Source organism: Barbus barbus, assembly GCF_936440315.1.
Source record: "Barbus barbus genome assembly, chromosome: 2".
Classification (NCBI taxonomy): domain Eukaryota; kingdom Metazoa; phylum Chordata; class Actinopteri; order Cypriniformes; family Cyprinidae; genus Barbus; species Barbus barbus.
Window position 1 is genome coordinate 23728086 of NC_136730.1, and position 16625 is coordinate 23744710.

Below are 16625 nucleotides of genomic sequence, written 5' to 3' on the forward strand. Positions count from 1 at the left end.
CAAAAGAATAAAGAGCAGCTGGGGGGCATTACTAATGCTGCACCTCTCAAAAACGGGTCACTACCTGGAGCTTCCCAGAAAAACAAAGACGAGAAACAGGGAGGGAGAGAGAGGGGAGACCTCACCTGAACTCTCCATAGACTCAGCTGTGTTTTAAGAGCGGCTCTACTGAGTGTTTTAAGGAGTGATTACCCAAGGGAGTCTTTGCATGGCATGTGGTGCGTGTGCTAAACGAGGTCATCATAAGTGTCCCGTACAATAACGGAATTTAGGACGACTACCAAGAAAAATGTGTTTCTTCCTGCTAAAACTAATTACATGAGTACTTTCCAAAATGGTGTAAATTGACTTAACACAGCAAAACATAAATTACCAATCTGCCTGTGCAGCAGAATTCAGTCATATGCCTCGTGTATACTCAGCAGCCTCTTCAGCACTGACCCAACAGAGCAAAAGTAGAGAGAGAAAGGACCATTCCATTAAAGATAATCGGCTCCGTGCTGCAGTTTTTCATGCTCTGAAAAGTCCATATAAACTGGGTTTCTATCTGACAATAACAGCCTAAGGGATCCGTCAGGCCTGCATCGCTGGGTGGAGCAGGACTGAATGGATCAGAGACGGGCTGAATTAGAGAGGGTCACTGTTCTCCATCACTAACCCTTCATTCATTACACACTCCATCCTAAGGCCCTCCAGCTCTGGCTTTATCACACATCCTATCTGTAGTTAAACAATATTTAATAACACACACATACACTACACACACATACCCTAATATTTCTCAACAGTATAACATTTCAACAAATTATTATATTCCCTTAAAGCACCCAATCGTATCTATTTTGTAAATGCATGTTATAGTATTATTGTGAACAATTCATCAATATCTGCTTAATTTTTTTAAATTAAAATAAAATAATATATTTATATTTATGAACCCTAAGGTAATGCAAAAAAACATTTTCACTGTGTTATTTTGGTTTCCATGAACTATAGTTTAAATATAGCTGGAAAGTTTGAAGTTGAGTGACAAACCACCGAAACAATCAAATTCTCATTGAAAACAAATATCATCATTACACAAAATACATTCTGGAAGGCAGAAGGGGAAGAAGAGGAGAATCAAGAACACGGCTTGTCAGCCAAGTGGCCCATGGGCCAAATACAGCCCAATTATCAATTTATACAGACCTTTGATTGATTTAAAGATCACGGAACTGCCTGATATATGAGAGTGCTTTCTGTACAAAACTCTGTGGTGAAATCAAAAGCACTCAAGTGGTCAACAATTGCCAAGCCAGGGCACAGCATGCTTTTAGCTTCCAATGGTCATAGTTCAGCTACTTGCCAAACATGACCCAGATCAGCATAAGCACACATATTTGATCAAGTCTCACTCTATCAGATGTATTTATGCAAATAACTTGACTGTTGACATCAAGCATTAAACTGTTGCAGCACATTTGATCAGAGTGTGTGCCGTAAAAAGTGTTATCGGGAAGCGCCTCTGAACCTGCATACATATAATGTTTGGTTCTATACAGCTATGAATCATTCTTAAGCTTGAACATCATTAAATATTTTTTTTAATTGACTGATTAATGATCATGTATACTGTGTATTTAGTGCTGTCAAACGATTAATCGTGATTAATCACATCCAAAATAAATGTTTTGTTTACATAATATGTGTGTGTACGGTGTATATTTATTATGTTTATATAAATACACACTCATACAGTTTATATTTTGAAAATACTTACATGTATACATGTATTTATATTTATATAATTTATATTATATATGTCATTTATCTTTACTTGACCCTCTAACTCTAGCACTCTGTATTCTAATTTTATTTTATCTATATGTCTTTTTATTTAAATAAATAAAAAAATATAATAATAATTATCTGTACTGCGTTAGGCTAACCAAGACTTTAATAGCACTTGCACGTTGTTGCTCTTTTGCTGGTTTTGATTGCTTCTTATGTCCTCATTTGTAAGTCGTTTTGGATAAAAGCGTCTGCTAAATGACTAAATAAATAAATAAAATATATATAAAAAGTTATTTTTAGCCCCTGGCACTGTGTGTGTGTATACACACACACACACAGTGCCAGGGCCTAAAACTAACTTTTTGCCACACCTGCCAATGGCTGGTGACCTGATCAAATTTACCAGCCAAAAGGACAAAGAGTTTTTTACCGGCCATGAAACTCTTTGTGCAAAAACAGGCATTTATTACAACTACAATGACTAATCATATTTACAATGTTTTTATTTGTCTTTTACTTTACTGACAAGAAAAAACAACAAACATATTTATTGATTTATCTTTTTTTTGTCCTAAAAACTTTTTTTTTTTTTTTAAGATTCTTGTCCTTTGTACACTCTAAAAAATGCTGGGTTAAATACAACCCAGCAATTGGGTTGTTTAGACCCAGGGGTTGGGTTACTGCCCAGAGGTTTGGGTTAAACATTTAACCCAACTGTCTGTCAATCAATTTAAAAAAGTAATCACATGTTTCTCTGTAATTAATCATAATTAATCGCATATTTATATTGTTGTAATTTCACATTGAACCTCCAAATGAATGGAGAAACAACATAAAGATAGTATATTTTAAATATGTTTTTAATGGCATCTTTTTACAAAGTAGCCTATTATTAATGAAGCATTAATACCAATACTCCTACTGGTGTCTCTATTAAATGCATTTTCCATCAATTTGACCTATTAATTATAGCCATTCAACATTACAGTATAATTGAAAGCCATTATTTTTAACATTTAATAGGCTTTGAAATATGAAGTGATTTTTAAACAATCTTCACATAAACTATAAATTGTATATGCATAAACTATACAGATTAATCTTTATTCAGCTACAAAAGTTAATCAGCGACTAGAGCAGTCTAGTGATTTCTCTTTTTCTTTTGTTCTTTAATTCACATCAGTGACAGACTTCAGCAGGTTTCACTTTAAAATCAGCGCTGTCTCTTTTAGACCGGATCTGACACATATTCGATCTTCTCCCAAAAGGTATCCCCGGGTATTAAGACATGTATAGCTTAATATAACGTAAATTATGTCTCTTATTTAAATATATAATAGAAAACCCATGAAAATGTATGTTATTCTGTGTCGATGATGTCAAATGGTTGCACTCGGTAAGCTACTGGCGCTTATTTCTATGGGCTTTGGCTTTTTACCGCAACACAAATCAGAAAATAAAACAGTGATACGATACCACATTGTGTGGCTTTTGGTTGTCATTTTCAGTCAAAGGGCAGCAAGAGAAGCACTGCTTTCCTAGCGATAATAGGAGGAGAAAAGCATGGGAAGATGCCTATGGACGAATAAAACTTCATAAAAACCCGCTTCTTTTTCCCCTCCACTTTAGCCCTGATGCCTTTGAGTCTTAGTAGACCACAGCTACTGAAATAGCTTACAAACGACTGAGACAAGAAACGCTAGATGCCATCTGTTAAGATGTAAACATGCCGATGCTAATCATGACTCGCAGCCGCTAGAGGAGTTTCTCAGCGCTGATTTCCCTCAATATCCGGGGTGTTTACACTCATTGTGGGGAAAAATCAATGGTACAGCATTTGGTTTAAACCTATACTTATATCCATCGCCACCTGTAAGCTCTTTTAGTAGCTGTGGTCATCATATCAGTATTTTTTTTCCCGAGTTGTCTACTTCGAGATGTGTTATGGTAAAAATAGCAACAGGTAGCGCTAGTAGCTCACTGAGTGCAACCATTTTACATCATCAGAATAATGGCACCCCCCATAGTTCAGAATATGTATAAAATGATGTGATTTTTTTATATAACTTAAATCTTTGATGGGTTTTCTACTACATATTTCAGTAAGAGACATCATTTACGTTATATTAAGCCATACAAGTCTTAATACCCAGGGATCCCTTTAAGACTTTATAACTCATTTAAGACTACATTTACGAGGTAAACGATTATTTTATTCGCTTACGTCAGAAACAGCGAATCTCTTTAAAAACTGTCTGTTGTTTTCACTACATTGCATTGTTATTTTTCGTAAAAGTTTTACCCGCCAACTGGCGACTGACACGGTTACATTTACTCGCCAATGCCGATTTTCACACGCATTTGGTGCTTGGCGAGTGTTAACTTTAGGCCCTGTATGTATATATATATATATATATATATATATATATATATATATATATATATATATATATATATATATATATATATATATATATATATATATATATATATACACAGTATGACAACTGATGACAAATTAAATCTGTCTATCTTCTCAGTCATTGAGCATATTAGGGTGTTTAGTTTTGTTTCTCATTATATCATTTTAGACTTGAAATAAAAAATGCTATAATCTAATAACTACTTTGAAAAATGTTGGCCCTCCACTAAAAATGTAATTTGGATTTCAAAATGTAATTGAAGATCCCTGATTTTAGGGTAGAGAAATTAGTACACAGCATATCTACAGAGAGTAAGAGAGAGTGAGAGAGAAATCCTGGATATGTGGAAAGTTGTGTCTTAAAATGTGGGTATTTGTGCTCTGTGCTGTGGGGCTTGTATAAGGTTGTCTAAGAGCAGTTAGACAAGGAGAATGCTTGAAGAGGTGGAATGTGTGCTAGTAATTGCCTCCGTTTGGATATTTGCCCTGGGGTTCACAATAATAGTCCTCTCCTCTCATCTTAGAACAAGGGCCAATCATACCTAATGGCTATGCAACAAACCCTCTGCAACACAAAATAATAAGAGTCCACAAAACAACCCCTATTACTGAACTTTAAACCCAACAGTGATTAATGGTGCTGAGTAAAGTCATTCTCTATTTAAAAACTGAAAAATTCAATATGATTAGTTCACCCCCAGTGCACCTGACAATTACAAAAAACTAGATAAAGTACTGATTTAACAATAATTCACAGTTAATTTATGCACATAATTCATCTTGCCACAGAAAAACTGACCATAATAACTGTTCCAACATGGACTTTGCTTACATCACAGCTGCACGATACATTTCACCCAAAAATGAAAATGCTGTCATTATTTACTTATTTTTACTAATTTACAAATTCTTTCTTTTGCAGATAATTAGGGTCCAAACGATACTTGACCCTACAAATTTTTAATTGTTTGGACAAAAAAAATAAAAAATTTAAAATATCTTTCACAGAAGAAAGTCAGTCAGTCATACAGGTTTGGAATGGCACAAGAGTAAACAAATGATGACAGAATTTTCATTTTTGAGTAAACTATTCCTTTAACAGTATAAAAATGGAGAGGAGAGGAGAGGAGAGGAGAGGAGAGGAGAGGAGAGGAGAGGAGAGGAGAGGAGAGGAGAGGAGAGGAGAGGAGAGGAGAGGAGAGGAGAGGAGAGGAGAGGAGAGAGGGACTGAACGATTGCTGCTCTGTAAAGTGAAGCCATGATGCTCTTTTCTGTGTGAGCTGGAGAGGGTTTAGAGAGGGGCATTTCTGAACCTCGTATCACACACTGCAATTAGTGTGGGCTGAAGATGCCTCTCTGTGTGGGAGAGAGAAAGAACGCTGGTGTGCAAAAGCGAGAAACAGCTCTGTGGACATTTGTATTGTGTTGAATTGGTGCAGGATATGTAGGGAGTGGGATCTGTGAAGTAAGGGACGTCCACCCTCACAAGCACTCAAAAGATGGCTGACAAAAAAATTGTAAAGTTGGTCCCGAAAATAAAAGCTGTGCATGTTGTTTCCAATATATCAGATTTTTTTTCTGCTTCCACAGTACACATCTAGTAATCTACTATTCATTCACAACATCTGTTTGATTCTTCCGCACTTCTGGAAGTTGTTGACTATATGTAGATGCTCTGCGGCATATCCGATGCAGCTGGCAGCTGGTTTCAAGACAACTTTTTTTTTAATAACCCTGCGATGCTGGCATACAGGTGTATAATGATGTATATTTCGAGATTATCTGGCTTTGTGCTAATTATACACATTTGGGGCAACAAGAGCGTGAACAGATGACAGAATGTTTTTTCCAGTTGAACTACCTCTTTATCGCAAAAAAGTCAAAGCTAATATAACTGCTGTTAAAGAGCCCCACTGAGAGCCCTCGTCATTGACCTGATACATGACATTACACAAACATTTTTGGGAAGTTTCATCCCTGACAAAGCCTTCAGTGAGTACCCTGCCCATCTAATATTAGAAAACTCCTGTAGCTTTAGAGGGCGAATATACCTGCGAGGACCCTGTTGACGGATGAGTGTGTTGCCAGGCCCGGCTGCCCTCGCTCATGGAAGATTCCAGCATACGGCAAAAACTCTGGCAGGAGGAACCGCCTGGGAGAGATGGAGGGAAACAGAGGCAGTGTGAGAAAGATTGACAGGACATGTGAACCCAAGATTTGAGAGTTTTGAGGTTGAGTAACACAAATCAGCATCACATGCATGTTTCACAGAGAAGGAAATTTCATAGTGCACTGTGACAAATTGAGTAAAAAAAATACATTCAGTATGACAGATGAAATGCGAAAAATGCTGATTTTAAATATAAAACCAATTTCAATACAAATTTCAATTGTGAAAAGTATCAATAAAAAGTTAAAATAATGTTTTTTTTTAATTCCCCAAATGTGTGCTATATACACGACAGTTCAAATGTTTTGAAATGAAAGAAATTAACCCCCAGTTTCACAGACGAGGCTTAAGCTAGTCCCAGACTAAAATGCATGTTTCAGCTGTCTCAACTGAAAATATCTTGCTCTGACATATCTTAAAATGTGTCAGTGACATTGTTCTGTGTCGAGATGCACACCTGTAATGTTTTCTTCCAAGGCATTTTTGTATAAATTGCTTAAATATCTTAAATTAACTAAGGCCTAGTCCTGGCTTAAGCTAAGCCCCATTTGTGAAACCGGGCTTTTATTCAGCAAAGAAACATTAAATTTACCAAAAGTGACAGAAAAGACTGTTACAAAAGATTTCTGTTTCATAGTGTGAAATTTATGTGAACTTTTTCTTTGAACTTTCTATTCATCAAAGAATACTGAAAAAATATATCAGGGCTTCCACAAAAATATTAAGCATCACAACTGTTTTCTACATTGATAACAGAGTTGAGTAGAGTAATGGCTGCTTTGCCATCACAGGAATCAATTACATTTTAAAATATATTAAAGTAGAAAACAGTAATTTAAAATGTTGATAGTATTCTTAGTATTAGGCTTTCCTGTAGCTCAAATAGTAGAGCATGGCGCTAGCAACGCCAAGGTCATGGGTTCGATTCCCAGGGAAAGCAAGAGCTGATAAAATGTAAAAACTGTAACTTGAATGCAATGTAAGTCGCTTTGCATAAAAGCGTCTGCTAAATGCATAAATGTAAATGTAAATTACTGCCTTGTTGAGCATAAAACACATTTAAACAAAACCTTACTGACCCCAAACTTTTATTAAAAGTAGTGTATAGGATAAACGTACCTATTAAGCTCACCAAAATCTACATTGAGATATTTTTAGTGCACAAGGTATGGTTTCAGTTCAAAAAGTTATGTTAAAATAAAATATTAATTTCAATATTAATAATAATATAATTTTCAAATCAAGATATACATCATTAAATGCAAAAAATCTGGCTGTGCTTAATGGGTACATTTTTTGTACCCTTTAAACACACCCCTGTTCCCATTAAGCTCACATCATGTTTTATTAAAATTTCTTGTTTATTTTAAACAACCTTTTTAAACAATAATTTAAAAAATATTTTTTTGAAGGTACAAAGTCAATCACAAGACTAAAATCAAGCAACAAGGCATTCAATTTGATCAGTTATATATTCATAATGAAGTGTCATTTAAGCACATTGCAACATCTAATAATAATAATAATGTTACATTTATATAGCGCTTTTCTGGGTACTCAAAGCACTTTACATGAAAGGGGGGAATCTCCTCAACCACCACCAATGTGCAGCATCCACCTTATTGGTGGAGAGGAGACAGAGTGATGAAGCCAATCAGTGTATGGGGATGATTAGGAGGCCATGATGGTCAGAGGGAAATGGGGAAATTTGGCCAGGATGCCAGGGTTACACCACTACTCTTTTCGAAGGACACTGTGGGATTTTTAATGACCACAGAGAGTCAGGACCTCAGTTTAACGTCTCATCCGAAGGATGGTGCTTTTTTTTTACAGTATAGTGTCCCCGTCACTACACTGGGGCGTTAGGACCCACACAGATTGCAGGGTGAGCACCCCCTGTTGGCCTCACTAACACCTCTTCCAAGCAGCAACCTAGTTTTCCCAGGAGGTCTCCCATGCAGGTACTGACCAGGCTCAACCCTGCTTAGCTTCAGTGGGCAACCAGTCTTGGGCTGCAGGGTGACATGGCTGCTATATCTATACAAGTCTGCGTTCTGCTAAGTAACATTCAAAAATCAAATAAAACAAACCAGTAAACATTTCATTCATGGGGATGAACACAGAAACTTGCCTCATTATGAAGCCTCTTATTAAATGAATGTCAACTTATCTATAGTCTCTTAAGGCTGGAATACACTACACGATTTTTCCCCCGAATTTCCACCGATTTTCAGTCTGGAAAAGTTGATGCTAGTTGGCAAAGGTAAGAGCCAGTCTGCAGATTTGAGTTGACAGAATCCATAGAAAATCGATTAACTTAACTTAAAGTGACAACCACCAGTTTATATGTCAAGTCTGTTTATGAAGTATTTACATAGACGTTCAATGTGGAAGAGCTTAAAGAGAGCACACTGAGCTTAATTGGAGCAGAAACTATTTTTAATAAATTCATGTAATATTTATTAAAATGACAAGATTTTGCTAAATAAATCTAGGTCATGTATTAAGTTCATACATATTTTATTATGAACAACTATTATTAAAAAATCTATGAAATTATACTTTTTCTTATTGATGTCACACTGAAGCTGTGTGATTTTCATAGTAGTGCACTCTTTAAGCTCAGCTTGCAATAATATGAAATCTTTCAAAATTACAGCACTGTAAAGCAAAACAGACCAGCAATAAGCTGTTAATTTATATTTTGGATGTAAAAGTACAAGCCAGTAATGCCTGTGAAGTAATATATTAGCGTAGCACACAATCTTATACAGCTAATCAGCTAATGTTGCTAAACTATCTTGTGGATCTAACTCTAATTATTTCCCACATCCAAGTTCCAGGTTATAATATGCAAAAGGCTGAACATTAATCTCTTAATTTTACAATAAGTAGTGAAACTTATCCAAAATAAAGGCTTAAACATCTCAAAAATGCACAGTTAAAGGGCTCCTCTTTTGGTGCAAGTTTTCAGACAGCTTTCAAAATGGCCGCCAGGCAGTGTGAACACATGGAAACTCATATCTCTGTGTGCAATGATCTGATTAACTTGAAATTACAGGAGGCATGTAGTATCACATCAATTGGTTAAGACATCAAGTATGATAATACATTATTTTTTCTTTTTATAATCTGAGCTCAAATATGGAAGTGTGCTTAATAGGTACGTTTATCCTATTTATAATATAATAATAATAATTATTATTATTAAAATATTGCATCATTTCTCTCACATCAACTATTGAAATCAATTGTGAGTCAGGTCTCCTGTGTACTTCTTGTGCCTGCAGAATGCTATTTGTATGACGCACAACACACTCTCAGCTGGACGCTGCCCATGTAGGCAGTGAGTGGTTTTGGAACAGAGTTAACATGTATTTCTGGTGTATTGGCATAAGCAGACTAAAAGTGTTCCTACCTGGGCACAAAGCGACCAAGGGAGGGGGCAGACATGCGTGCATTACGAGGAGCCCTATGTCTGCTTCCATTGTCTCTGTACACACACACACACACGGAACTGGTCAGCAACAATATAATCATTAGATCAAACATAACTTGCTCAAAATCATTTGTCTTTTGTAATTTTGGAAAATAAATTAAAAGCGTGAATACTTAAATTAAACAACTAAAGGGCTTAAGCATTTCCCCAATCACATTTAAGCTGAATGAGAACATCAGTACGCTCACAAGGTAAGAGTGGGAATGATTGATAAAGAACTGAAAGAAAAGAAAAAGAAAAATATTTTTGGCAGACATAAATATTAATATGAAGGCTAACTGAAAGACTGATGGGTTTCATAAGTATTCTGATGAATATGGATCTGTGGTCCCAGACTGCAGTGAACGCTGAACTCTCCAGCCAGCGGGTGGAATTATTCATCAGCTCAGAGGAGGGCATCTAATCCGTGCCAAAAAAAGAAGGAAAAAAAGAGTGAAAAAGAGGGGGAGAAAAGCTGCATGGTTTGGAGAGGAGAGAAACAACGATATTCAACTAGTGGAGAGGTTGGAGAGAGGGAAAGAGAGACATTTTTGGAGCATTAATGGTTCCATAAAAAGGACCAATGACTAGTTGGCTGCTTCCAAAAACACATTTGCAAACAAATTAAAAGAGCGTTTGCATATTAAAAATATGATTCTGGACTTCCCAAAATAAGAGTATTGCTCGGGTTTTTAAATGTCTGATAATGAGATTGCAAGAGACGTGTAATTTCATAATTTGCTTATGAAAAAAAAATGTAATGGCTTAGTAAATTTTCAAGAAAAAAAAAAAAAAAAAAGAAGAAATCCAAAAACAACTCTTATTTTCAACCCCCCTATGCCCCATCTGTCTTTTTAGAGTCTTATCCAATGTCTTAACAGACATCTGTCATACACACAGCCTGTATCCCCCCCTACTCACATATCCATGGGCACCTATTTCATTAGAACTCATTCTTCTAATTATTAAACCTAATTTACATCATACATTTATATATTCATTGTGTATACACTACCATTTAATATTTTTTTTTTTGGGGGGGGGGGGTACTTCTATCCAGCAACATACAATAAATTGATCAGTAAAAATAACATAACAAAAAATAACAGTTTGGCATTAAAATAATTAATTACATTTTTTAAGTTTCAAATCATTATTTTACAGTTCTATAATATTTCACAATATTACTGTTTTTCTGTATTTGTGATCAAATAAATGCAGCCTTGGTGCATAAAAGACTTCTTTTGTGAACATTAAAAAGATCTTACTGACCACACACTTTTGGATGGTAGTGTAATTTGTTTAAATATGTGAAAGCCCGAGCAGGTGGTCTTCCCTAGCTTGACCAATGTTTGTTCCTCATCAACTTAAACATAGTGGCCAGTTTTTTCTTGTCTTCATTGTTGCCTTTAATTCTTATTAAAACTGCTTTAAAATAATATGTATTTTAAAAAGCACAATGCAAAAGTTTGAATTAAACTGAAAACACAAAAGATGAGAGAGACTTTTTTCTCTGACTTATATAATTTCACAGTTGTCCAGCAGATGAGGAAAAAAGCAGCAAGCACAAAGCCGTACATTAGTACGTCCCATGGGAATCAGTCAAAGTGCGTTTCAAGCCAAGGCTAATGCTAATGCCAAGCGCTATAAGAAGAGATGCCACGGGCAACTCTGGTAAAATTGTTGGCAAGATCAGTAAGTCGGCTGAAAAGCAGAAATGATAACATTCTGGGATTCAGAGCCTGCCTTGTATGTTTGTTGGGTTGCCTAGCAACAAAACAGGGAAATAAATCCATAGAGATTTTTACGAGCGGATGAGAGCAGGTAAGAATGCAGAAACAATGGCTTGGCACAGGCTTTGTGTGTCTGTGTTATTGTTTACTTACTCAAACTCCTCAAAGTCAACTTCGTTGCTCTCCACGCTGGGGGCAGGGCCAGGGGAGAGGCTGCTGGGATTGGAGGACAGGGGTCGGGGTCTGCTGGGGGGACGGAGAGAGCGCTGGCGAATGCTGTCACGCCGAGACAGATACTGGATCATACGCTGTGCGTAATATGCTGCAGGGGACAACCTACACACACACACACACACACACACACAAAAAACACAGACAGAACCCACAATGATGTTAGATATTTACATCCTCCTGTTTCTATACTGATGTATTAATCAAATAAATACATGCACAGAGATGCACTGATTCACTATATGTGTGCCAATCTTGATACACTGCCAATACTGATAGAGATACCTCAGCATCTTAAACTCATGAACTACAGCTATAGTTACTTTTATAATATTGTTTTTGTGTTTAATTAATATTTTGGTTAAGGTTTCAACCGTTCAGCACTGCAACCAATCACAAACTGTCTGTTGAGTACATTAATGCAATGGCCAAGAAGAGATGTTTAAGTTAATCCATAAAGCATAAAACACAGACAAACCAACCCAAATGACAAAGGTATAAGTGGTCCAATTCACAAGTAAACATGTTGCGCTTTCCTTCTGGGGCCGGTTGCATAAACTGCTTAGACTAGTTTTAAAATTTAGTCATCTAATTGGTTTTCTTCAAGACTGGTACAAGTTGCATAAACATAGTTGTTAAGACTGTGTCTTGAGAACTAGTTTGACCAATTAGAAGTTAGCAAAAGTGGTAATCAGTCTCACTTTTTGGATTTAAATTAGACAAGTCTACGTTTATGTAACTGACTTCAAAAAGTTATGACCAGTCTAGAAGAAAAAGATGTCAGAAATCAGATGACTAAATTTTTAAGACTAGTCTAAGCAATTTTTGCAACTGGCCATGTTTAAAAGTAGATTGGCCCAATTTTAATCATAAAAGTAAGACTAGTTACCTCTTGGCTAACTGTATGTTGGTCAAAATAGTTCTTAAGACACAGTTTTAACATAATGGCTATGTTTTTGCAATTGGCCCCTGTTCACTGAATTAGTAACATTTTCATGTTTGTAACCATCTGACCTTTTCCATCCGGACAGGAACCGCCCCTGATCATCTTCTGTTTTTAAACATCTTTTATACATAGCTGATATATACTTAATACTAACCTTCATATCCACTCAATAAAAGCTGCATCTATTCTCATTTAATTCAGCTGAAGAGACATTAGTTAGCATTTTGACAGAAGGTCTCACTGAATGAAGCCCTCAAAACTAAAATCCTTTGTGCAGTTTAGACAGGAAGAGCATCTGGAGTTTCATTCTGTCTTGGGCAAGATGAGCAAGGACATCTGCCACCAGCTTGGAACAGATGAGCTTAATACGAAGACAAACAGAGCTAAATTCCAAATAAACCCCAGGGAGTGACAATGGTCACACATCCTCACCAGTCACAAAGAAAATTACAGTAATTATGAAGCCAACGAAACCGAATATTCTCCCTCACAAACACAGTTGCAGGGACAGAAACTTGACAGAACTTTTTAGAGCTCTAAGGAACTGAGAATCAGCCAAATCAGTGACAGTCTGTCTGTAAGAGACTAAACACACAACGCACACACACAGTTTATCAGCATGTGTTTGAGGATGTGTTTTTAGGCCAATATACAGAGAAATACAGAGAGAGAGAGAGAGAGAGAGAGAGAGAGAGAGAGCGATCTGGGAAACAACTGTGTCATATAGCGCCAATTACTTGTGGCTCTGAATGTGTTGGATTCAGACTATCCCTCTGTTCGGATGGCTTCTAACACCAGGTACATTCTGCTCAGGGGGAAATTAGTCTGTTGTGGTAATTCACAGGTTAGAGGTGTGCGTCAGCCTGTGTGTTTGTGTGAACCTGCCAGCAGGAGTCCATACTAACAATCCGTCTTGATCCCAGACCACAGCGGATTCCCCAGAGCTCAACAATGACAATGAACTCACTTTATTATGAGCCTCGCTCACAGAGTCAGAGGATGCTGACAGGCTATATGTGTGTGCCCGTTTGAATTAGGGGGACATTGGGGTGCTGGCAGGTCTGAAATGTCACTCCGCTGTCCGGCAGCATGACACACACTCTTCCTCATTACCTAGACCTCACCGGCCAAGTGGCATGACCATGAAATGCAGTTCACACAACACTCACACACACACACACACGCGCGCGCGCGCGCACACATCACACACACAATGAATCACCTGGCCGGATCGGGATAGATGGGGTGGTCTTGTGATCCAGAGACGTCATATCTGGAAAGAGACACCATGGACGACTCCAGCAGCCTCCTACAAAACACAATTACATTGTTTTGTATGTTTTTGAATTGTGAAGACTTTCACTTCCTGCTCATAAAGAATCTCTGGACAGGATGTCACAGAAAGAAGAGGAAGACCCATTTTTCTCCGATTTCCACTATGCTGTTTCTACAATAACACTCCCCACCATGGGCCATCACAATCATTAAAAATCTCATTAAACTGCACAAGGACATTAATATGCTCATTACTGACTGTTATGCAAAGGCTAAATGAATGTAATGTGTAAGTAATGATGTGCGCTCTGCCAGGCCTGGCTTGGAATCGGTTAATAACCCGTTAAATTGGAGCATTTGTTAAGTTTGAGTTTGTTCAATTCCTCATACAACAAAGAGTTTGCTAAAGGCCATTAAAAAGACGAGCCGAGTCCTGCAGACGAAAACATGCTGCCTCGGTCTGACAGTGCACAAAGCCGGACAGACAGTTGTGTAGCGAGCGGGCATATTTATTCAGCATGAGTCAGTGTGGTGTGTGTGTATGTGAATGTTTTTGGTGTGGGTGTGCTCAGCTCTTCATTAGAATGCCATCCTGTGCCCTTTGACTCACAGCAAAAACAGAACGGATCAATTCTGACTCCTTTTCACACATTTGCTTTGTTTGCTCCCTTTGACTCTTAAAGATCAAGATCTGCATTTTAACACAGAGATGAAGCAAACAATGCTCTTTAAAAACGCACAAAATATTTACGAAACGTCCTGTTCTGGTAATGTTGGCTGTACACTATTTTTAACTTGTTTTGTCTGCAATCACCTTTAGAAGTTGCACGTCTAGCATAATTTGGTACTACAGTATTAAGATCTTTTTCACGTTTCTGTACTCTACAGTAACTTTTATATGTCAGCTTTGTTATTTTATATCTATATGCTACTCCAATGAGGCAACTGTTATTAATTAAATAATTTTTATTTATTTTAAAGTAAACAAGTTGCTCTTGATTCAAGTAAACACCATAGCAGGTAGTGGGAAGACTTCGTTCTGAAACTTTGCTCCATGCTCAACGCTGTGAGTCAGTAACACTGAACTGGAGCGAGACTCATGGGAGAATGTCAAATGACAGAGTATTAATTCTTGTGGCACTTCTGCATAAGTGAAGTGTGATAGTTTTTTTTTGTTGCACAGCATTGGCCTTAAAACACAGCCAAATCACAGCACAGCCATGCACATGGGATAGGCTGTTCGGTGACACGAAAAAAGGAGGACTGTGTGTTAGAGTGCAAGTACATCTTCAGAATAAAGACCTACAGGCCACTCAGTGATGGAGATCTGTGTGCAAAGTTACCGCCACATATGCACAGTGTAATGAGCTACTGCCCCCCAATGGACCGTAGCTGGCAATGCAGGAACCCTTGAGGGGAGTATCTGCAAAGATTGTCCCATATTTTAGGTCCGATTTCTTACAAAAGTGCCAATGTGATGAACTTCAACTTATAAAAGTGGGTCGTTAACTAAACCGCAGCACCCAACAAAATCAGACTTCTCTTTATGAGCCAAGTGACCTACAATTTGCATGACTACCAAGTCAAAGTAAGTCAAATGTGACAGTCCAGAGAAGCAGTTGAATACTAGGCTGAGTGTCAATGCTTACCTTAAATGACTCAAGTTGACACAGAGCAGCATCAGCAGTCTGACCCAGAGCTCATACAGACATTAACAAATAAAAATACAGGACTAGTTTTAAAGGGCTTTAAAGAAACACTCCACTTTTTTTGGAAATAGGCTCATTTTACAACCCCCATAGAGTTAAAGAGTTGAGTTTTACCGTTTTTGAATCCATTCAGCCGATCTCCGGGTCTGGTGGTAGCACTTTTAGCTTAGCTTAGCATAGATCATTGAATCAGATTAGACCATTAGCATTTGGTCATCAAAAGAGTTGACCAAAGAGTAATTTGTGATCAAATAAACCAAAGAGTTTCGATAATTTTGCAATTCCTTTCTGGTGAAATTAATAATTTATTTAGCAAAATGCAAAAAGACACTTTGTCACCTTACTCGCTTCTTAATGTTTATTCATCTGTGCTGTGGGAAAGTGACAGTGTTGATATGCAGATAAGACCTCATTAATACTAGGCCCAGCTCTGGATGGCACACTCTGCTGAGAGGGTACAAGGTCAGATTAAGCTGATTTCCATGTCAGACATTTTTCTTTGAAGCCCAAACAAGGTTCCTGATAATTTTACTCTAATGACAGTTTATGTGGTCTGTGGTGTGTCACAGTGTGGACTGCTTTGTGGTCCTGTCACTATATAACACAGGCTTTGCAAAGAAGCTATTACTGAAGAATAAGAATGTTACAAATTATATTTGACGTGACATCAAACTCACAGCTGGTGTGTTAGCAATAGAGCACCTCACGCAGTGTTGTTGCCCATTTCAAATGCGCACCATTTTCAGCTGCTGTGCCTTGAGATACGGTTTGCATTGCCAACAGTATCTTTGCAAAGCCTGCATTACATTGTGACAGGATCACAAAATAATCCATGTTTAAGTTTGTAAGGCATAAAAAAGCTTTAAAATTATTTTCAGTGTAATT

The 16625-nt window shown here is 37.3% G+C and overlaps 1 protein-coding gene across 2 annotated transcripts in view; it reads right to left on the reverse strand.

Moving 5' to 3' along the window:
* The window catches only part of LOC306843277 (activating molecule in BECN1-regulated autophagy protein 1A-like), an 80786-nt gene that overhangs the window by 55950 nt on the left and 8211 nt on the right, over window positions 1–16625 (reverse strand). Inside the window, exons 8-11 of one of the 2 annotated variants that reach the window (XM_079374651.1) lie at window positions 13979–14065; window positions 11733–11915; window positions 9787–9861; window positions 6250–6350 (exon numbers count right to left, since the gene is read on the reverse strand). In XM_079374651.1, coding sequence (XP_079230777.1) covers window positions 6250–6350; window positions 9787–9861; window positions 11733–11915; window positions 13979–14065 — 446 coding nt within the window. The remainder of the gene's footprint in view (window positions 1–6249; window positions 6351–9786; window positions 9862–11732; window positions 11916–13978; window positions 14066–16625) is intronic. The other variant, XM_079374652.1, reaches the window with a different exon arrangement.